We start from the raw sequence: 23192 nt of genomic DNA, 5'->3' as shown, positions 1-23192 counted from the left end.
AAGGTGATACTGTGTTGGATTCCTAGTCATGTCGGTATCGTTGGAAATGAGCTCGCTGACGCGGCTGCAAAACGCGCATCACATGTACCATGTACACGCAGATTGCCTCTTATAGGCCAAAATTTTATCCAGCCATTTGGCCTTTCTTGCAACACAAGTGGTATCTCTGTTGGATTAATGACACAAATAGCAAATTGAAACAATAAAATCCGAATTGGGACCGTGGTCTTCCAGCTTCCGTGATTGGAGGCAGGAAGAAGTTGTGCTTTGCAGGCTGCGTATTGGCCACACGTACGAAAGCCACCGGTATTTGTTGTGTGGTGTTGAGAGACCCCGATGCCCTCGTTGGCCTGCTTTTCTGACGGTGCACCACGTAGTTGAGCTATGTCCTTATTTCGCCCGGAAGCGTTTGGTTTACTTTGGGCAAAGTGCTACCTCCCTTACGCTAAGTGACATTCTTGGAAATCATTCGCGACTTCTTGAACATGGCCGACTGCTTTCATTCCTTGCAAAAATCGGATTTTGCTTCATATATTCACCTCGTAGCTGAATGACAACGTTATGGGCGCAAAATGACCTATGCAGTCGGCGCGCCCAAAACCCCTAATAACCAACAAAAACAAATGTCTCCAATGCCAAGCTATACTTATCGGCAACTTGGTCACGACGTGACGCACACTGGTAGTGGCGGTGAGATCGACGTTGAAGTTGTTGAAAGTCAGGGGGCAAACGGCGGCGTGAGGGCGCGGGTGAGACCTGCTAGGGTCCTGCCGGGTCGATCTGTGTGACGAGGGGAAGCTGTAGGACACTGGCCAGCGTATGTTCTACCACAGCCGCTGAATCACCAAACTGTGTTTTTGGCTCACGCAGCGCTGCCTCATACACATCACAGAGGAGTGCACGGACAGCCTCTTGGGCTTGCCCGGTGAGACAATATGACAGGTGTGTCAGGCGCTCCGTGCCCGTCAGCACACAGGTACCGTGTTCGAGGGCCTTACGCAGCCTACTTCAAGTGGGCCCCTCCATGGAAGAGCCGTCGTACTTGTCTAGCGTTATCGTGAGGAGTGCTGAAGGTCTTCGGAATTCTGCGCGTCCACTGGAAGTGTCGATATCCAACTCCAGGGTTCAGCTTTCTCTTGGGCTCTTCGGAGTCTCGCAGCGGGCTCGTGATTCATCGTATCATCGCTGTCAGTCTTCTGCTAACCTCGGTCGCCATCCTCCCCAACCAGCTCCTGTGACCACAGCTCTTCCTCTTCCATAAACTACAGCTCAAGGTCATCTACCGCTACCGCGTCGGCAGCCTTACGTACCGCTGCACAAGCCTTACCTACCTAGTCTTACCTACCAGCTGTTCCTCCGCTTCGGTTGCTGCCATCGCTGCCCTCGTCTGAGCCTCAAATGCGCGCTTTGCATCGTTCGCAGGCTCCTTAGTCTGTGCATCTCTCCCTGGAGAAATTTGTGCCTAGCCTTTCGCGGATATCGCGAACGATTCCGCTGTACTTCTGGTCTTCAGACTGCTTCGGGCCTTCGGAGACATTTTTGTTACATTACAACGTTACACTCTGGCCACGATCCGGCCCGGTGGGCCAAAATGTTAGTTCGCCAACATAAAATGGACGAAAAACTTGTGTATTGCAACGAAATGAAGTACCATTGCCGCTCACTTCTCGCTGAAGGACCGCGATCGACAAGCAGCAATTTCGTAGAGGAAAACACTGGCACGAGGCCCAAATTTCACGCGCAAGTCAGAGCACAGGTCTGTCTCTTGCGAAGCGGCGAATTCCTCGCCTTCCTCCAGGCTAATTTTCATGTAAAACCAACGGGGGTTTTTGTGATGAGTGAATTTAGATACGACAGATGACAGACATTCCAAAGGTTATTATATTGAAAGCACTTCCTCGATGTCATGTTCCCAGACTACATTTTTTTAAACGATTTTGCTTGTGTCGCCCAGGATGCGGTGACGTTTTTGGTAAAGTTGCATCCTTTGGACGTTTTGTGCTTGGTTTAGTCCAACTTTATGCTTGACTTCATTTTTGTTTTCAATATTTATCGTGACTTTTCTTCTTCACGCATAAATTCCATACTGCCTTGCCGCAACCAAATGTAGTAAAAACACCGTTTTGTAAGACACATCGCACCAAGTGAAATAGTGCCTTGAACTCTGGAACAATCATCGTGCAGCATCATTTACACTCCAGTCTGCCGGCAGCAGATGTAATTCTACACCCACGACATGCCTCTGCCTCGGATTGGTGCGGCACTGTGCCTTCTGGTAGTGCTCATGGTTCCATCCCCGTGCGACGGATTTTTCTTTAAGCACTCTGGCGGAATGCGGTGTGGCGGCTTGCACCGAAATATCAGTGAAGTCTCTGCGGCCGTGAAGTCGGCGGTGCTGCCGCGGTTAAACAGCTTGCAGGCCCAGTTGCGACACCTTAAGTTGCAGCGGCCGGTCTGCCCGCCACCGGTCTGTCCGAAGCCGGTTTGCCCGAAGCCAGTCTGCACGCCACCGGTCCACTGCCAGCCGCCGGTCCACGGCGAGCCGCCGGTCTACGGCAAGCCGCCGGCCTACGGCAAGCCGCCGGTCCGCGACTGCAGCGACCTGCCATTTGGCTCGACCAGCGGAGTATACCGGGTGTGGGTGAGTGGTCTGCCTAAACCGGTACCGACGTACTGTGACACGTCCAAGGACGGCAGCAAGTGGACCGTCATCCAGCGGCGCGCCGATGTCACACCCAGGCAGAACTTTTATCTCAACTGGCAGTCCTACAAGATTGGATTCGGAAAGCTCGATGGCGAATTCTGGTGGGGCAATGAGCACCTGTTTCGGCTAACCTCGCAGGGTGGCCGACGGTACAAGCTGCTCATTATCTTGGAAGACTTTGATGGCGGAATAAGGTACGCATCATACCAGAACTTCAAGGTCGGGCCAGAGCGGGATGGTTACCGCCTTCACGTGAGCGGCTACACGGGAAACGCCGGCGATAGTTTCGCTGGATTTCACAATAATGCGCGTTTCACTACAAAGGATAGGAACAACCAACAGCCGCGGAGACCAAGTTGTGCTCAGAGATATAAGGGTGCCTGGTGGTACAAGAACTGCCACGAATCCAACCTGAACGGACGATACCTTTCCGGACCGCATAAATCGTTCGCTGATGGCATCGAGTGGAAGCGTTGGAAAGGATTTTATTATTCCCTGAAATCAGTGGAAATGAAGATCAGGCCAGTATAGAAGTAAGGGCTTCAAGTCACTAACTCGCTTGAATGATATTTGCTTAGCCCGACGGCATTTGTGATGGAAAGCAAAGAGGTCCGTGCTTGAAATGCTTGCATGAGGCTTATAGAAACTGGTATAATCAAATTGTCTGTGGTTCTGGAACCCGGCGGAAACAAGCAAACATGCGTATCACTTTCTGCGGAAGATTTGTAAACCTGTGCCGAATATTCCACATCATGTTATATTTGCATGGTTATATGGACGATCAAAAATAAGCGTATCCATCCAATACTGGACTGATACACCATGCAGCGTGACACCTGTTTGATTCTCCAACCAACGCTCGAGTCATACGTGAAAGATCTTTCCTGCCGCGAGAATATAGCAGTAGCGTGGGCAGCAGGGCGCATGGCCCCTCCCTTAGATCCTGAGATCCTGCTGGCCAGAAGAGTCCGAATGGCTGCCTTTATGTCGCATTTGGAATCCCCGCCCGTAGGGTCGCGACCCCAGATATTGGTAAGAGGGCTTCTTGGATGATTAACGTACCTTTTGACTGACGATAAGGACACGCTTTAGTACTCGTTGACATGTTGGGTCCCCTATTGCTCCCAGAGATCACCGACACCGAGCGACCGGTGAATGACTCCCTGTCGGTCTGAGCCCTGTGAACCCGTTTTCGAAGTAGTGGCAATGCTGGGGCGATTTGCATTGGTCGGGGCCCCTGAAACAGGAAGGGGCGTGTTGGTTAGTGGTCTACAGTGCCTGGCAGTTTAATCCAGGTCAGGTCGTTGTATTCATGAATCATTTCAACAAGCGGCTTTTGTTTGATTCGGTAGCATTAATATGATAATTCACGTTGTCAATCTTCCAGTCGTTTACACATGAGAGTCAAAAACCAAATAATGAGTCAGAATCTAAATCCACAGCGCATGTTACACAACGGCAGGCGAGCAATGATTACACTTGGGGACCATCTAAATCATCTCCAGAATGGAAATGTGCAATACGGAAAAGTTGTGTGCCACCGACGGAGCCCGCGAGTCATTAAGGGCCCCGAATACAGCGAAGCTCTCTCGGCGGGTGGCCAGGTCAGTAATACCTCATTAACCTAGCGCTTGAACAGTCGCCGCCATTTAATCACTGGACGAGCATCGATGACGATTCTGCCCACAAAGTTTATCACCCCTTGAGCTTGCTTTAGCTTAGAAGCTTCAGCCCCACCCAAAACCGAGAGGCAGTGCATAAGATGGGGAAAAACATGGGAATGGGTGAGAAGCTTACGAATCTTGGGCGTAAGGAGGTGACTAATTTTATCCAAGCAGAAAAGGATGGAGCTGCACTTTTTGACAGCATGACATATGTGCATTTGCAAGGAAAAATTACTTTCCTTAGCGACCACCACTATCTTTACCAACGACGGAGGATTTAATTTGTGTTCCGCAACGTCAATATGAAAAGATGAGGGTTTTTCAAGGATTGTGGAGTGCGAAAAGGATGATAATTGTTTTAGCGGGGTTCGTTTGAAACGAGTTAGATGTGAAGCAGGACTGAATAACTTGGACGGTTTTTGCCCGTGAAGATCTCAAAACGTATAGTTGACGTGGGTGAGCGGAGTCTGGCACCAGGGTGTCGTCGGGCTGGGACCTGAAGTCCGTGAGAGGAGGGTAGAGAGAGAGAGAGGAGAGAGAGGAGAGAGAGAGAGAGAGAGGAGAGAGAGAGAGAGAGAAGGAGAGAGAGAGAGAGAGAGAGGAGAGAGAGAGAGAGAAGAGAGAGAGAGAGAGAGAGGAGAGAAGAAGGAGAGAGAGAGGAGAGAGAGGAGAGAGGAGAAGAGAGAGAGAGAGAGAGAGAAGAGAGAGAGAGAGAAGAGAGAGAGAGAGAGGAGAGAGAGAGAGAGAGAGAGGGGAGAGAGAGAGAGGAGAGAGAGAAGGAGAGAGAGAGAGGAGAGGAGAGAGAGAGAGAGAGGAGAAGAGAGAGAGAGGAGAGCTATCGAGCGAGAGGAGGGAGAGAGAGAGTGACGAGAGCGGAGCGAGGAGAGAGAGAGAGGAGAGCGAGAGAGAGAGATAGAGAGAGAGATAAGAGAGAGAGAGAGATGAGAGAGAGATGAGAGGAGGATCGTCGCAGGGAACTGCGGACGAGCGGTCGCGCTCGCCGGCAACCAGTCGAGTTGTTCGGCCTCAGCGTCCCCACCGATCTCATTGACGATTATGAGTGTTTATAGACTGGTAGAGTGGCATGGTTGCCTACAATCAGGTTGGAAGTGTGGTGTGATTGTGCGGGGTGTGCGTCCTCGCCCTCTCTGTCTTCCGAGCTCTACATCTGACTGAGTGCCGGGGGGCGTCACGTGGCCGCGGGTCTCCCAATTCGCCGGGGGTCAAGGGTCGGCCGCTGAGGCGGCGGCAGGGACCCGACACTCACAGGCGCCAGTCAGTTTTGGGACGAGTCCGGGCAAATGCACGCTACGTTCTACATACATGACCCTTGTGGCATAAGGACTAACACGGATAAGCCTACGGATTGTCGGGTAAAGGATTCTTAAAGATGGTACGAGCTTTTGCTTCCGAAAGTTGTTATGACTACGGCGTTTCAAGCAGATTTGGGACTAAAATTCCGTGAATGGCGGTTTGAGCCCACAAAAGCACACTTTGCATAATAATTAGAGAAGCAACAAGTGGCCGTTGAGCAGAGGGTGAACTAGAGGTGCCGATTACATTTCTAATTGTTTAGAATTCCAAAATTTCTCAAAGTACACGTTGAAAACTGGACGGACAGGGGCAAAAACCTTTCGACTGCCAGTCCAAGTCCAGCTCCGCATGGCTTTTCGGTGCAAGACCGCTACAGCTGATGTTTTCCGCTTCAGATGCGTGGCCGCCCGGCCGACCAAACAGCCGATGCTCCTGTGCCTCGCTATGTAATCTCCAGCTCTTTGATTTTGGGAACTTGGCCGCCACGAGCGTGTAGGAGGCGCTGTAACAAGTCGTCTTTAGCACACCCTAACAACCAAACTAACCTATATAAAACAAACAAAAAATACGCCGACCAACGTCAGGGTTTTTCGTTTCTAGAATCATAAAATCTAAGAATGTCATCTGACTCATTCTGAGCAACCTTTTGTTCTTGACGTCACTGTCAAATGCAGGTTTGATTGTTAGCAAGCCCACTTATATCGCACATCATTTGCCTCTGCGCATGTGACTCCAAACCGTAAAGTTAAGTCTCAAAGTTGTTGCATTAAAACGTGGAAATGTGGTTTGATAATAGCCGTTTAATGCCGAAATGTAGCTTAATGTTCCGCGAGCATCATTTCCCCTTCACGCTGCTATTCAGTTTATGTTGACTCCTGCCAGCGTCGTTCTGAGGACGCGTCTTATGATTGTAGGTGTAGGATACTTACACATAGACTAACTGCTCAAAGTGTTGCACTTAAACTCGTTAGACGGTTTTTACAAGAGTGACTTGACACGAAATAAAAGATAATGACGCACGAGCAGGCTCACTTTACCCCAAATGTGTTTTGTATTTCAGTGTCATTTGACTCTCGTGTGACGTCATTTGGCACGTGGCGTTCTTGGCACATCTGCTCTATTACTCCGTCTCGGTCGTCGCGCAAGTAGATATGGCTTCATGTCACTCAAACCGATTCATTTTACTCTTACCGAGGGGGAATTTTTGCACACGTTGACACCTGCCGAGGGCACCCTAAGGCAGAGTCATATGACGCTGGCAAGCCACACCCGCACGTCACGTATCTATCAATCACCGTGCGGTACAGGCGTGATTGAATCACATCATGATCACTCAGTCAGCCGCCGGATGCCCTCGTCATCGTTAGGTCGCGTCGCTTTGCACCCTGTGGTGCGTAATGTGAAGTCAGTGGAGGAGCGCGGGAGAGGACAGCGGAGCAGCGGTAAACCACGCCGCAGTGTGAAATGACACTGCCGCCCGAATCTTTGATGCTATGAAATGACATCAAAGCTGAGTAGAGCGTTTGCGAATATGCCGACGCAAAAAAGCGTCAGTGTCATTTTTGACATTTCTTGACTCCAAAATTTCAAGAAATTCAATCTGATCTCACCTGGACCTAGGGTCAGGCGGCTTTGGCATTTTGGCATTTCCCAAGCAGGGTATTGATATCAGAATTAAAAGACTGTGTCAATGTAAAATTATACTGGCACACTATTGAACGTGAAAGTTCCGACTGGGTACGCCGGTTTACGCGTGCAAAGACCCTGGAAATAGCACATAAATACTTTCAGTCATCAGTCAAATTACATCGATGATCTGAGTGCACTTTTGCTCAGTGCAGGACAGGACACTAGTTGCGGGGTCAGGAAAATGTAGCATCTGTCACAACGTAAAACGTTAGACAATGCAACAGAATGTGAAGAACGTCACAGAAAATATTGCTTTGTGAAACGTGTGCCATCTACGCCTTTCAAAATACATGGGATGCTACAAAGTGGAAGGAAGAACGCAGCAGGTAAGATAATGGCGGTCGATTTCTGTCATTACAGCTGTACACATTTCGCGTAAGTTTTTTAAGATAACAAAGAGTTTCGATTGGCGACTCATCACGTTATCTACATTGACAGATCCAAGACCTTTTTGGAGTGAACTACATTCAGAACACTTCGCGTGGATCTGCATAATTGCTCGCACACTAGCCCTCCAGAGTTTCACCGCCTGGGGGACGGCGGGGGGGGGGGGGGCACAGCGACCACTGTGTCCCCTGCACCGGCCAGCAGCTTCCCCCCCCCCCCCCCCTCCTTCCCGTCCTCTCCTCTCGGCAGCACTGCTCGGACGCTGCCACAGTGACACGCTCGTCTGCTGCGCCAGGCGTGCGGTGGGGTTTTCCCGCCACGACCGCTGTCAGCGGCATGACGCGATGCCCACCGCATCCGGGCGGCCGCGCCACACTCCGGCGGTCGGGCACCGGCCAGGTGTAGAACACACCCGTCGTGCGGTGCTGTGGTTAGGGTTCGGGCTTTCGCAATGCCAGAGGAGGGCAACGTTTCTGTTTGTTGGCATGCATAGGCGTTTCGCAGTGTTGGCCGAGAAAGCCTATTGAGATGTGATTATTCTGAGCATTTGCTTCGCAGCTGAACCGATCGCAGTAAGATAACTGCTGCTTTTATGCACATGATAGTATCTCTTCCTAACGTTCCCTCGAAAAACTACTCCATTTTATTTAATTAGATTAAAAAACCAGACTTGTAGCAATTGATTTTTCTTGGCCGCTCAGTTGTAGTGTTTTTGGTAGTAGACATCGTAGATGAGCTTTTTTATCTCAGAACACACGCCGCGGGAGTCCATATTTCGGATCTATCAATGTCAACTGCTCCCTCTGCGACGATTCACTGTAGGCGTGCTCCTGCACAGTTGCAACGTCCTGGCTTCCTACCAGTCATATCCGCGCACTTCATCTCCCGGTATGTGCACCGTCACCACTTTGTTCAAACAAAAGGCTCGTGACCAGATTTGCCACTACTACGACGTCACTCGACCCACTGTGTGCGGCCGTCGCCAGTGGCCCTGTCGCCAACAACTGAACGAGACGTGACGGGCGCTGCCGTCGCCGACACCCGAGCGGTGGGCGCTGACGTCGCCGACACCCGAGCGGTGGGCGCTGACGTCGCCGACACCCCGAGCGGTGGGCGCTGACGTCGCCGACACCCGAGCGGTGGGCGCTGACGTCGCCGACACCCGAGCGGTGGGCGCTGACGTCGCCGACACCTGAGCGGTTTCCCTCGACCCTCAGCCCGCCGAAGATTGTCCGCGCACCACTTAGGTGTCTTGAAAGACGAAGCAACGAAATCCTGACCGATGACGCCGCACGCAGTCTGGTGCCGCAGATTAGTGATTAGCAGTTAGTGTGGTGCGGCGTTCACAACGGTTGTCCGCACCGCATTTGTATACACGGACAGTGTGCGTACACATATTTTTTTGTTTATTTATTTTATATTTATTTTCACTTTGAGCATGTAGCGGCCAGGAGTAACGTCAATTATAAGAAGCGGATAATGGATCAGGTATGGTTGCGTTAGTTTTGTTTGATTCTCGATAGTTATTTCGCATACAGTGAAAGAAAAGCGTACAGCTAGATAGTCAGGTTTCATGTAAATAACGCAAGTTTAAAAGTATTTGCAAAGAACATTACGTGCTTCAAGGAATGTTGTCAGCCTCCAGGATAAATTTCTATCTATAGCAGTTTCTAGCCTTTAGTTTATGCACGCATGTAAATCACTTGGATGTAAAAGTGTATGCCATATCACCTCGACGACGCAGAGGATAATACCGGCAGCTACACGCAGTAAAGTAACGAAACCAACACGTGATTCCAACATGTCTATTAGTGGAGCGCACATAGACAGCCCGTCACGTAATGCCTTTGTTTCTCCTGGATATTGTCGTACTCCCATTCCCGACACAGGCTCATTTTCCGGAACGGAGAACCAGCCACGGCTCGGCAATCTGAAAGATAAAAATGACGTCACGGTCATAAACGAGGTAGAAAATGAACGTTAAAAACGAACAAGCGAAAGTGAATGTCGATGAATCCTTGCACTGCAGCAGCCACAAATATTGTTTTGATCCGGGTACACAGTGGCAGATCCACATGGAGATGTGTTTCACCACACTAAAATTATCCATATCGAGGCTACTCACTCCCATCGAACCGAACGTTGGCATCAAAAGCGAGTGCGGGAGTCAACGTCCAGTCTTGTCCATTGGTCAAATGCGACTACTTCAAAAAAATAAATTAAACTGCTAGCCATTACCCATGTCATAATGCGGGCAGTGATTCCGAGCTAGTCAGCAAGTGTCAGCATGAGCAGACGTTCTCAAGATATCTAAAAAAGCATTTTCATAGTCGACAAGCTGCGGGTGAGAACATCCCCTCTCAGCATCAAACTCTGCCGCCGACGAGGCAAGTCTCCTCCTCGCCCAAAACAATCCTCAGCGGCACCAAACAATTCAAGCCTGAAGAGTGACGCCAGCACCAACACCAGGCTGGTGGCGATGTTGAGGCCCTCGTGAGCCCCTCTCGAGCCTCTTAAGAGCCTCCCGCGGGATGCATGGGCACGTTGCCTTGCATCCTGTTACGCCTCTATAAGAGATGCACGTTCACGCCGCGTCGAGCCTGTATGACTCTGCAAGCATCTTCGAGCACGTCGTTTTCCAGTCACTTATGGAGAGCAGCGACTGCCACGATCTTATAAGCACACAACGACACTAGCAACTGACGGGAATCGAACTCGGGTTTCATACAGAGCCCCGATGTTCTGTCGGTTGCGCCGCCATCGCGGCGCGGCAACACGTACCTCGAAGGGGCTGGTCTCCCCCTCGTAATAGACGGTGGTTTGCAGGCGAATGGGCTTCATGCCCATCATGTTGGCGAAGAAGTTACCGACCTTCTGCGCGACCCGTCGCAGAAAGGACAGCGCTGGCTTGTGGTATCCCATGTGCTGTGGAGATGTCGCCGGCATCAGGGGCGCAGGGAGCGTTCACATACCGAGGGATCGAGGGAGGGGGAGACAAGGACAGTTGAAGCTCAAGAAATGCTTGGGAATATTTTATTTTTGACCCATTCGTTTTCCTTGATCATACACTTTATACTAAATGTACAGGCACTAGCAGCCGTTGCTACAATTAATTCTCTGATTGCAACAGTGCGTCTGATTCATACCCTGATTTTGTAGGTGCCGGGGTCGACGTCCGCGGGAATGTTCCAGGTGCAGGTGACCTCCGAGTGCCCCAGCACGCTGTTGGTGCGCGTCCACTTGAAACTGGAAAAGCAGCAACGTCATATGGAAAACTCGAATCGCAAGCACGAGCTACGCGTGCACACGCGCGCGAACACCAACGCCTGACGTGTAGCAGATCACGAACGCGAGGATGCGTTAGAACGAGTCACGTGTAAACTCACGTGAAGGCCAACGACTAGCATTCAACAGATAATGAACAGGAAAATACTTTAACACGATTCGCGTGCAAAACAAAAACCTGAGGGTTGCTTGCTGGGGCCGAATGCCGACAAACGCGAGCAGAGGAACGAGGCCGACGACATGGAAGCAATCCCAGCGAAACCGACGACATGGAAACAATCCCAGCGAGACCGACGGCATGGAGACAATCCCTCTTCGCTGTGAATGAGCGCTACCGTGGATGCTTCCGGCACGCGTTTTCCCCACCACATTCAGTGATGGGACGTGGTACTTTACCGCCATCACCGGCAGCAGAAGACGAACATCCAACCGCGACGCACATACGTCGGGATACTCATCTGGTCCCTCGAATGGCACATTCTCTTACATGCCTCGCTATGTGCCTGATTTACAGCTCTTGACTCAGCTTGGCTGAGTCAAGATTACACACCAAGATGACCAAGGCGCTGGCAAATGGGGGACTCACAATGTTTCCCAGGAGGCGTCGGTAGCGACCACACCCCAGCTGCCGTCCTGCTGCTGTTTGAGAACCTCCAGGAACGATTTGCCCGTCATCGGATTATTCCGCGGATGTCCCGATATCTGTAAGGTAGGAAAGAAACGAGATACATGACGTGGTAATGTGTGTTAGTGCATTATGATAATGTGTATTATCAACCAACTTTCTGCAAGCAGCCCAAAAAGCTGCGTACAGAGAATTGGTTGACTGCATTGAACAAAGACCGGCGTAACAAACACCTTCATAGTGCATTAATAAGGTTTACATTGAAGGAATAACGTGTACATTTGATTAATGAGGTCCACATTACATCAATAAGGTTTACATTTTAAGTAACGGGTTAACATTTATGTAAAAGTTTGTACATTTATGTAATTTTCACACGTGATTAGTAAGCTTTACATTCCTTGCTATGCGTCTGCGTGATATCTCAAACGCTATTTATAAGTATGCTCCGTTGTTGTCTACACTCCTCGGATAACTGAAAACTTGCTTTGGAAAATGTGTGTTTCTGCCATATTTTGCTTTCTTTTCCAATTGTGATGGTTTGCAGCAATAATTTTGATCTCAATACTCATGATGTCATGACTGATATCTTGTGACAGAAATTGTGTATCATTTGAAGCGTTACACAGGAGTGTATGAGCCTTGACAGCGTCGCAAGCCCTTGCGTCCAGTTTTAAGCTCGATTGTCAAAGGTTCTTGAAATCTGCCCGGATAAACCTTGTCTTCTGTCTCTCTGCGGACTCACAAATTTGGCGGCCACTGATTGGCCCGGGAACGCGTTGGCTGGCGGCTGCTGGGTGACGTCACCAAAGCTCTGGCCCAGGGGCGCTGCGTCGAAGATCACTGGCGGAACGAAGCTCATCTGCCTGGAGAGCATGTCCGGAGGCTGCGCCTCGTCTGACACTGGAGTTCCCTGAAGGCACAGAGGCTCACAAATCATGCCGGGGTTATGTCTCGTCCGCGGAAGCGTAAGGCCATGGAAGTTTCTTGCTGGGGGGGGGGGGGGGGGGGCGGGTGCGGTAGGGGCTCACAAATTTTACCCGTCGATTGTATGCTATTTAACACAAGGACTATCTGGGAAAGGGGGCGGTTCGGGGGTTCACAAAGTTTGTTGGCAGTCCGTGAGACAGAAAGCAAGGCGGGGAACAACGCCAATGCTTTGTGGCCCCAAAATACCGTCGAAATAGATAAGGTTGCAAGTACAACAGCCAGTTACAGTGAAAGCACAATGCGTGATACTTACAGCTGATGATGGCTGTGTGATAATGTTTGCAGACTAACACCAATCAACAAAAGAACATGATATCATCGCAGTTTCAAGTTTACAACATGATCGCAAATGAGAGAGCCGTTTCTCAACGGAGCATCACAAACTAGCCCCATTACCTGAATCATCTTGCTGGCCAGCTCCTGGAACTTCTGCAAATAGGCCTGATGCGTGTGAGGGCCGTACACGGTGGACGCGCCTTCGTAGCGCTGTTTCTGTAAACAAGAGAAGGGCGGATGCTGTGAGGACAGACTGAGATCCTGGGGCAAAATGGGGCAGTAGGTTTGTATGTAGTGTGCATGTATGCAGTGTCTAGTGTGGAGGTTTAGTGCTGAAGATGGATGTTGTGCCTTCCACAGGAGGCTTCAGCTGGGAATGATGCTGAACTGGCCATGCAGCGTGCGAGTCTTGCGTGGAGAGAGCTGTGACATCACGATGCGCTCGGGAGTTCGAAGCGGTCGCACCTTCGTGTGGTCACTGCTGGTTAAGTCCCAGACACAGTCCAGCGCTGAACACGCACAGCCGCATAACCAATGCACGCAAGCATGACCCATTGCACAAGGGAAGCGAGAAGGCGTTGCGTGTAGCGAGATGTTTTCTACTTAGAACGTCGACGCTGCCGCTTGAATTCTCAGTAAGTCTCAGCCAGCTTATCTGGCTCTCCTCGAATGTGAGAACAAAGTGCGGGCATGTGTTCAACAGAGGATCTGGCGGAGTGACTGACGCCTTACGCTCATCTAGGGTGAGGTGAACTGGGTGAACTGGGTGAATTTTCTGTAGGGTGAACTGTCGGTGAAACGGGCGCCGACAGAAAATCTGAGTCTCACTTAGTACTCCTTGTTGGTTGGTGTGGGCGAGGCAGACGTTGGACAAAACCCTGAACGATATCATGTGGTAGTCCTCGAAGGTGGTGATGCGGAACAGGTGTCGGACATTGGACCTGGATCATCTTACGTGGTACTCCCCGAGGGTGGTGACGTGAAATAAGTTCGGACAAAGAAGTTGACGTTTCTTATATTGCACTTCTTCAAGGTGGTGACGTAGAACAGGTGTGGGACATGGGACCCTGACTTCCTTACGTAGTACTCCTCGAAGGCGATGACGTAGAACAGGTGCCGGGCATGGGACCTGGACCATCTTACGTAGTACTCCTCGAAGATGGTGACGTAGAACAGGTGCCGGACATGAGACCCGGACCATCTTACGTAGTACTACTCGAAGGTGGTGACGTAGAACAGGTGCCGGGCATGGGACCTGGACCATCTTACGTGGTACTCCTCGAAGGTGGTGACGTAGTCGGAGTAGGTGTTGGACAGGCCTGCGATCGCCACCTGGACCGTTTCACCGGCCTCCGCGAACGTGGCGGCCACCTTAGTCAAACACACCGTGGGAAACGTCGGACATTCCCTCCACTCTGCCGGCTACCACGATCGCAGAGCTAACCGGACGGCGGGGTCGACGGTCGAAGGTCGACGGTCGACGGTCGACGGAGGTCGACGGCGTACAGTGGTAAAGTCATTTAAGCACTAACAGCCTTTTCTATGGATGTTTTGCCATTGCATACCTGGTTTCAATGAGCATTTACATTTCACCCAATTTGCCCGCCGGAATTGCAGGACCATCCCGAACAATGGAAGGGGCTCCAACAAACAATATGTCGCGGCTCTTCCGCCTAGATAGCCGATCTGGACTTCAGGGCCCGGCGTCCGCAGCCAGCCTCGCGGCGCGGTGGCGCGGCACGCGTGTGACCTTGCATGAAAACAGGGGACCGCAAATCAGCATCTATACCCTCCCTCCTAGCTACCTCCAACAGCTACACCAGTGGCTAGGTTTGGATGACGCAGGCATCGCTGGTCCACTGTACGGAAGACGTGCGGGTTCGGCCCCATTAGATGCCCTTATGAGATTCGCTCGCAATAGTCAGTTGGCAACTGACCAGGAAGCTTAAGCTGACACAAGATGGCGGTGCAATGGCAGTGCGCAGTGCGTTAGAGTGTAGCTTTAATTGATATCGTCCCCCAGCTCCCAATCGTCATTTGCTACACCACCTAAGATCGCACACTGAACTAGAGTTCCTCGACTACAGTCGGGTTCGGATCTTGGCAACACACCAGCCTTAGCAAAGACAATGGTCTCCAACAGTTAGCGGAGTTGCTATCATCTTCGAGTGAGCTTTTTTATTCAGTGGCCAGCTTGTGAGTCTCCTCAATCCTACTCCTCTCCAGCACGTCCTGTTGCCTGAGGACCGCATATTTGCCGCGTGGTGAGCGGGGGAAGTTTCCGCGTCTCTGATTTGTCTGAAGATCGACTGACCGCGTCCCTGATTCGTCTGCCCGCCATGGTCGTCAGCTCCCCGGGCATGCCGATGATGATGACGTCACCGAAGCGCAGCAGCTGAACCGGTACCACGCTTGGTTGCCAGTCGTACGGGAACCCGATCTGGCGGCGAGTAAAAACTGTTGACAACTCCGACAATTGCACAGCACTGAACAGAGCTGTGCGAACCGGATCGGACGTGTTGAAAATGATGACGTCACGAAGGTGCAGGGCTGAACGGAGACGCGAGATACGTGGTCACAGGAAAAACTCGGTGCGAAGCTGAGACAAAGTTGCGACGCTGCGTAAGGGGATATCGGTTTGTGATAGACGAAACAGCCCGAGCTCATTTCGAGGACTAGAGAATAAGATGCAACGACGTTGTGCAGTGTGAGGCCCACAAGATAAAGCAACCTCACGAATGTGAGCTGGGGAGCGCCTGGTAGGTCGACGGTTGGTTATGCTTGCATCAAGTCGCAGGAAATAATTTACAGCACATCAAAATATGTTTTGCAGGTTTCCAACCAAAACGCTGCTTCCAGTATGATCAAAGCGGTCACACTCAGCAATTCGGCGATGGATGCATTGCCTTTGTGCAATGTATAGACTTTCGTATGAAACCTCACACCGAAAAAATATAAGTTAACTCTTCCTTCCGAAATGAGGTAATACCTTTCTTTGTTGGTATCTTTGATTTTCATGCTTGTAATCACAAAGATAATTGTCTTTTCATGGCTGGTTTTTTTGCAAATTGGATATTCATCGACACCCCACCGCACAATTAGCAAATACAGCCACTATACGGACCATGGAAGAAATGTACGCATCCGATTGAGGTTCGCCGTTTTGCGTCTAGTGGCGTATTAATGCGTCATTTATCTAGAAAGGAAAAATAAGTCTTAGGGGCAAAAAGCCCGCGAAGGACCCGTGAATAAGGTCGTTAAAGTGAAAAAGCGAGCAAGCGAGCGAGAGGGAGAGGAGAGTGAGTGAGAGAGAGAGAGAGAGGAGAGAGAGGAGAGGAGAGAGAGAGAGAGAGAGAGAGAGAGGAGAATAGCGAGAGAGGAGAGAGAGGAGAGAGGAGGAGAGAGAGAAGGAGAGAGAGAGAGGAGAGAGAAGAGAAGAGAGAGAGATAAGAGAGAGCAGAGAGAGAGAAGAAAATCGATAGAGAGCGAAGAGAGCTAATAGGCAGTCCAGAGCAAGATTCTCGAGGAAGAGAGAGATCTCGGACCGCGAGATCCATTCTAGCTCGACGAGCGCTCTTTCATCTCTTGATTCTTCGTTCTCTCTTCTCTACTATCTCCTATTTTCTAGAACACTCGCGCCGCACCAAGTCTATCACAGGTAAACATGCTCCATGATCAAGGACAATTGCATACGTGTGATCACTGGCTGATCCTCTTTCCCCGCGTATAAGAACCTTTTAAAGTTCAAACCCATTAACCCGAACAGCCCAACAAAGACGCTGTCTATCCCCTCAATCACATATTGCTATCATTAATAAATACTCTACGGGGTGGGGGGGGCACGCAGGCTTCGCCGAGTAAATTTCACGTATGTGTACTTGAAGCCATAACAATATCAATAACGATCAATCATGCGCAATTCCTACGCCGCTTGGTACAGTAATTACTAAGTCGTAGAGTAAGCACGCGCGCACGTTCGACAAGCAGGCTTGCCTCGCGCGCGGGGGGCGGATGTTCGACCAGTGACGTCATTTGCCGCCGAAAACACAGCTCCGTTGCTAACGATACTGGACATGCGACAGGCCATTACCCTGGGGAGCCTTGCACCCGTCCGCGTGTGAAAAACGGCGCCTTCAAGCCCTAAACCCGGTGTCTCGAACCAGGTCGAAGCAACATTCGACGACGGGTGCAGTTATGGGCATTGAACATGTTGCATCCGGTTAGTACAGCCATAGGCGGGTCTGTGACGTCCCCTGCTTCACATCAATCATGCTGTTGCAAATGGTAGCGGAAATGACAGGTGGCAAGGTGACCTTGGAATGCTTCCTGCCTAGATGCGAACGCACAGACGTTGAAAGGTTTAACCAATTTTCTGGCAGTTCTCCGATAGTTATGTAGTTTCATAGTCACAAGTCTATGTCGCCCATCATGGTATCATTACGCGTTGTCCTCTTAATCTTTCATTTTCAAAGTTCTTTATTTTTCCACGTCACTTCTTCTCATAATCCAAAATAAAATAACTCTTGTTCCCAAAACACTTCTTCCCAAAGCCTTTTCCCAATGAATCTTATTTGCTATACTCTCTTGTGCACACAGCCTCTTATGGTCCCATTTTCTAATTCACATGGTTTTGTATTGCTAGCTTTCTATTCCCATCAGGGACGTTTATTCCGTTTGGTATTTACACCCAAATATTTGGCGGGTTTATTCCCATACGGGATCTAAATGGTTGAAGCTACTTCATGCATCCCAATTCCTTCTGCTAAATGACCGCAGAGGTCGACGCGCCCGAAAATTCGACGCTCTCATCTCATTAGGCTGCAAACAAGGCGGTCGTTTCATATCTACACGCATTGAACTACCTCGTTACAACTACATTTACGTCCCTTAAATCGTCTTGCTACACTTATCTACGTGGGTCAAGCCATCTCGTAATGCCATACCTTGAATATGAAGTTACGAAATATTTTCATGCATTTAATTAGCAAATCATCTCATATTACATGCTCTCAATTATCTATTCATCTCACATTTACCTATTCCAAAATAAAAGACTGACTACACCCATTCAGTGATATCTCCCAGTGAAAGCTTGACATGCCGAGAAGGAGTGCTATCGACGTTCAATACAGTGGGATGACCGCCATTTTCATTCCGTACCTCCCAGCCTCCGTTATTTGCAGCGTCCGTGTGTGTCATTCTGAGCTTATCTCATGCTCCGTTATTCCCAATATCTGCTACTTCCAGCTTTTCACTTTCCTATTCTCTGTTACTTCTACCACCCGCTATTTCCATCATCCGCTATTTCCATCCTCCGTCATCCTTTCTTACCCGCTATTCCCATCCCCTTTTATTCTCATTATTCGCAATTCCTGTTCTCCGCTGTTCCCATCCTCCGTGATTCCCATTCTCCACTTTTTCCACCGTCCCGTATTTTTATTCTCGCATGTTTCCGTAGCCATAGATTCGAGTGGAAGACACGGCAGACACGTGTGCCAAGGCGGCCCTCACCTCGCCCGTGGGCAGCAGGATCGGCTTCGGGTGATGGCACTGCTTCAGCTCTTCGGACGGCTTCTTGATCATGTTACGAATCGCATCCCAGAAGAGGTTGCCTGCGCAACATAACGCGCATATGCTGGTCAACGTCCAAGTCAAGGTCAAGTCGCGGGCGGCCGCCCGCCCCGTCACCTGACAGGGTGGGGGAACGCGCCCGGTCACCCAGCGTGGTTGTTTCGACGGGTCCTTTAAATCCACAAAATACGCCTCTTGTTCATACGCATGTCCGGTTGGAGCGATGCGTTCAGGAGGGTCATTCACGACCAACGATAAAACGGTGTGTTAATCGAGAAGAAGACCCATGTATGAAAGGATCGGCTGCCATCGCTTGCTGGTTCCTGATGGGTCCAAATCAAGAAAAGAAAGAAGCATCAATAACTTGAGGATCATAAGTGGTTGAGAGTCTTGCGGTCCATGCCGTGATCGAGAGGGTACACTACGCTATCCTATCTTCTTCACAACACTTTCCCCGCTGCCACCGAAGGCACATGTACCACCTGGTTCCCGCCTGGGACCCACCTGAGACCCACCTGGGACCCGCCTGGAACCCACCGGAGACCCACCTGGGACCCGCCCGGGACCCGCCTGCATCACGCCTGAGACCCGCCTGAGATTCGCTCGGGACACGCCTGAGACCCGCTCGGGACCCGCCTGGGACTCGCCTGAGACCCGCCTGAGACCCGTCTGAGACTCGCCTAAGACCCACCCGCGCCTGCCCAGTACTGACCTGACGTGTCCGACTGAGTGAAGTCAAAGGCTCCTGGCCCGTCAGTGGTGCCGGCGGCAAAGCTGAAGCCCATGGCTGGCTTGCACGTCTTCACCTGCGGAGAAACTTGCAAATCAAGAAGCAGAGACACCTGTGTCAATCGGCTCAAAAGATACTGTCCTAAAGCTGCCGGAACCATGTCGGTGCGCGCAGGGGTGCGGCGAAAGGCCAAGTGGCAAATGCGGAACAAGGTTTATGTATCCCAGTATCCTTTTAATGAGAAATACGCAAAGCAGCCCTGAGCTCCAAAAAAAAACCGTGATGAGCCCACTGACAGCCATTCTTCATGCCGAGCCGGTACGGCGATGTCTCCTTGGGAAGCGAACGGCTGCGGTGATTACTGGCGTCCGCATGCTGCAGCTGGTGACGCTAAACTTTACTAATTTCCGAATAAAGGTGCTTGAGGACTAGTGCACTGGCTGAGATCCCGCAGATGCCGAAGACCAGTCGAGGAGGTCGAGAACCGTCGCCTAACGAGCGAGAGGTCCTGGGTTCAAGACTCAGTGCTGACAGTTTTGCAGTTCCCGTCACAGCCGGCTTGTGAATGCAGTCCTCGTGGCGGTGCACACTATGTGGGTGGTAAAATACATTGAAAAGAAGCATTTCTTATGGCCGATCTTTTAAGTCGAATGGTAACTGCACATGTGACACGCGAAAACCACTGAGGTCGGCGCACGAAGTTCCCGGTGGACCCAAACAGAACGGAAGACAGAGGGGCCATGGCCACTTAAGACGATAAAAACATGTATTGTTTTTACAGACACTTTTCTCTACATTTTTGAGCACCTGACACTACCTTAGAAACATGCCTCCAACGTGTGTGTTAGATTCGTCCTCGGTAAAAACCGATACAAAAGGACAAGATGCGACCGGAATGAGACCACAGATGCTAATCCGTCATTGCCTTGCATCCTTTTCGTCGACAGAAGATCGTTACCACGAAAAGTAGCAAACAAGGAGGACTGACCGGAGTAGAAGAATGGCTGACAAGGTTATAGATGATGGCAACGTGCGAAGTTCACGTCGTGTTACAGGCATCAATACGCATGCGCCATTCACGTGGGTTATATGGGTGCCACTGAATGCGCCCATGTGCCGCTAAATAGCATGTGAAAAGTGCGAGACGTGCGGTGACGAAGCTGCCGTGTATTGAGCTTGCCGCAGTGTGGATGTGCGATTAAAACGTCATTTTTCATGCTGTATGCGCGGCGTGCTGTCTATCAGTGAAGTGGACCTATAAAGCATGTGTAGGCCCTGGAGGCATATTTTTTCGTGTAGTGCTGCTCCCGATGAGTTCCAAAAGCAGATACAAGACGGACGCAACGAACATTTTGCAAAGGATTGTTTTTTTAGGATGTGACTCTACTAAATCGGACCGGAGGTGTTTTAGCCTTTCTTGTGACATCACTGCGTTCGATTGCTTGTTTACCTAGCTGACACAGCTTCTGCTGGGTATAAAATGGTAATCTAGTTTGCTCTGTACGACACTGGTAGGCACCTGCCAGCCACTGATCTTTCCACAGAGACAGAACTTTGCAAATGGGAGCGAGCGGAACGGGTCGGGACATTCAGTACGACACAACACGTAACCCCACCGTCCCCTGAGTGTTTTAGCGCATTCTGGTGTCATCACTTAGGGGGAGCAGAGGGGCAAGTCAAACGCGGGATAGACCTGGCTCTCCAATACGATGCAAAACTTAAACAAGCAGCAATACTCCCTTGCTCGCAAAAGCTTAAGACGTGATTTCTGGCCCATCGTTAACATGGGGTAGGCCCTGGGCACCTGAGGTTAAAAGCAATAGCTTATGTCAATGCTGTAAAACAAAAAAGTAAGGAATTTTTCACCATAAAAAGCGCCTTTATTGGAAAATAATCTGCATTGCGAGCGGCCCACATCTTTGCAAGCAGCTCTCAACGAGTGGGCACTATCACCACTCTTACGGTTGACGCTTGCCTTGGTTAACTGCATTCGTGCGTCTCTATTTTCAGAAAATTGTGTATTTCGTGCGAGAATTATGGTGCTCAAGAACAGCTCGAGTACCTAGCTAGTCTTATCAACACAGCAGTGTGTAGGACCACTTACCTGTGACAACACATCTGGGCTCACAGCTGGGCCCAGATCCATCGCGTAATGGCTGACTGCACTTCTTGTGCAATTACGACAGCATATTGACAATATACAGCAATGCAATCTTAGGTCTTATTCAAAACATGATATGATAAGGACAGACAGCGGTGGTGGCAAGGGATACGCTTGGACAAGTGTGCTCTTTAACGTTAATTCCAACGGCTAGCTCACACGTGTGCTATAGCTCTTTTGGACTGTTTCCATCTCCTAGTCGGATGCGTCATCGTTCGACGGCTTATACCACATTGGTTCGAAGCGCCCTTCTAGTCAGTCAAACATGTCATATTTACTTCAGTCATGCCAGTGCGGCGCTGGTGCTATACAGCTGAGTTTATATATAGGAGCTTGGTGCGTTCACTTCGACTCAATGGCAGGACACAATGCGCGCGACGCCATCAGGCGTTCTTTTTTACCTTTTATCTACGTGAATCTTAGGAACAAAGGCACATGCCTTACTCCCAGACTGTTCATGTGAATGCACGCGCCGGCATTTCTGACGAACCGATTGTGGAGCCGCAGCACGGTACCCGCTACCAGCAGCATAACGAGTCGATTGGGGAGCCACAGCACGGTACCCGCTACCAGCAGCATAACGAGCCGATCGTGGAGCCGTAGCACGGTACCCGCTACCAGCAGCATAACGAGCCGATTGGGGAGCCGCGGCACGGTACCCGCTACCAGCAGCATAACGAGCCGATTATGGAGCCGCAGCACGGTACCCGCTACCAGCAGCATAACGAGCCGATTGGGGAGCCGCGGCACGGTACCCGCTACCAGCAGCATAACGAGCCGATTGGGGAGCCGTAGCACGGTATCCGCTACCAGCAGCACAACGAGCCGATTGGGGAGCCACAGCACGGTACCCGCTACCAGCAGCATAACGAGTCGATTGGGGAGCCGTAGCACGGTACCCGCTACCAGCAGCATAACGAGTCGATTGGGGAGCCGTAGCACGGTACCCGCTACCAGCAGCATAACGAGTCGATTGTGGAGCCGTAGCACGGTACCCGCAGCCAGCGGCATGACGAGCCGATTGTGGAGCCGCAGCACGGTATCCGCACCAGCAGCATGCGTCTCTGGGCGCCAACCATGTTTGACTGCGTCAAACTCTGCCAAGGGCACATAAGCCATCGACAACTTCCTATGCCCGGGGGCACACAAACCATTGGAAAGCTGATCCGGCTGGGGAACATAAACCACACACAACGGCGTTCTCATTCTGGGAACACATAAGCCACAAACATCGAACCCCTTGAACAGGGACTGGAGTGTCCATAGTTCAAGCCACATCAATCACTTCGGACTTCACTTCAGTTCAGCCACGTTTGCAGGCAGCCGGCGCCACACCCGTCGATCCTCCCCTCCACCTTCATCCATTCAGCCCTCGCCGACCCTGGCTAGGGGCGCGGCGCCCGCGCCCCCAGCGACGCCTTCTTCCCCACGTTGATCGCGGCCACCGCCTGCAGCATCGCCAGCCTCGCGCGCCGCTTCTGCCGCCAGCCGCGCAGCCTCTTCACGTTGTGCAGCTGCACCTCGACGACGAACGCCGCCAGCGCGAGCACGTAGCCCAGCGCCAGCAGCGCCAGCGGCCCCTGCAGGTGCTGGAGACTGAGCGGTCGCCGCTCGACCGTCGGCCCGCAGAGGGTGGCGTCGCGGCGGCACGCCGCCACGTTGGCGCGGAGCGCGCGGAGGCGCAGCGAGAAGAGCGCGTCGGAGAGCCATTTGCGCATGATGCCGGAGTCGGTGAGCCGCTGGACGAGCGCACCCATCCTGCGGCCGTACGGCGCGTTCCTCTGCACCGGGACGGC

General features: G+C 51.2%; 2 protein-coding genes across 4 annotated transcripts in view; one reads left to right on the top strand and one right to left on the bottom strand.

Annotated features, from left to right (window-relative positions):
• The first annotated feature begins 767 nt into the window (after window positions 1-767).
• On the top strand, window positions 768-3537 carry LOC119104910 (techylectin-like protein). The gene has a single exon (XM_037228647.1). The coding sequence runs from the start codon at window positions 2237-2239 to the stop codon at window positions 3233-3235; it is 999 nt and encodes a 332-aa protein (XP_037084542.1). The 5' UTR covers window positions 768-2236; the 3' UTR covers window positions 3236-3537.
• Window positions 3538-9185: 5648 nt separating this feature from the next.
• LOC119104909 (neutral ceramidase) overlaps window positions 9186-23192 on the bottom strand; it is a 54478-nt gene continuing 40471 nt past the window's right edge. For all 3 annotated transcript variants that reach the window (XM_037228645.1, XM_037228646.1, XM_037228643.1), the window contains 10 exons: window positions 19218-19311; window positions 18446-18546; window positions 15249-15374; window positions 14204-14305; window positions 13055-13150; window positions 12414-12581; window positions 11630-11745; window positions 10905-11004; window positions 10540-10683; window positions 9186-9688 (listed from right to left, as the gene is read on the bottom strand). In XM_037228645.1, coding sequence (XP_037084540.1) covers window positions 9650-9688; window positions 10540-10683; window positions 10905-11004; window positions 11630-11745; window positions 12414-12581; window positions 13055-13150; window positions 14204-14305; window positions 15249-15374; window positions 18446-18546; window positions 19218-19311 — 1086 coding nt within the window. In that variant the 3' untranslated portion in view covers window positions 9186-9649. The remainder of the gene's footprint in view (window positions 9689-10539; window positions 10684-10904; window positions 11005-11629; window positions 11746-12413; window positions 12582-13054; window positions 13151-14203; window positions 14306-15248; window positions 15375-18445; window positions 18547-19217; window positions 19312-23192) is intronic.

Source organism: Pollicipes pollicipes, unplaced genomic scaffold (genome assembly GCF_011947565.3).
Source record: "Pollicipes pollicipes isolate AB1234 unplaced genomic scaffold, Ppol_2.1 Scaffold_6052;HRSCAF=7182_pilon_pilon_pilon, whole genome shotgun sequence".
Taxonomy (NCBI): domain Eukaryota; kingdom Metazoa; phylum Arthropoda; class Thecostraca; order Pollicipedomorpha; family Pollicipedidae; genus Pollicipes; species Pollicipes pollicipes.
The sequence above is the reverse complement of the archived record's forward strand: the minus strand, read 5'-3'. Positions and strand labels throughout refer to the sequence as shown.

Bases quoted from the DNA above. Each gene is read 5' to 3' on its own strand.
- LOC119104910 (XM_037228647.1), top strand. From the start codon at position 2,237: ATGCCTCTGCCTCGGATTGGTGCGGCACTGTGCCTTCTGGTAGTGCTC.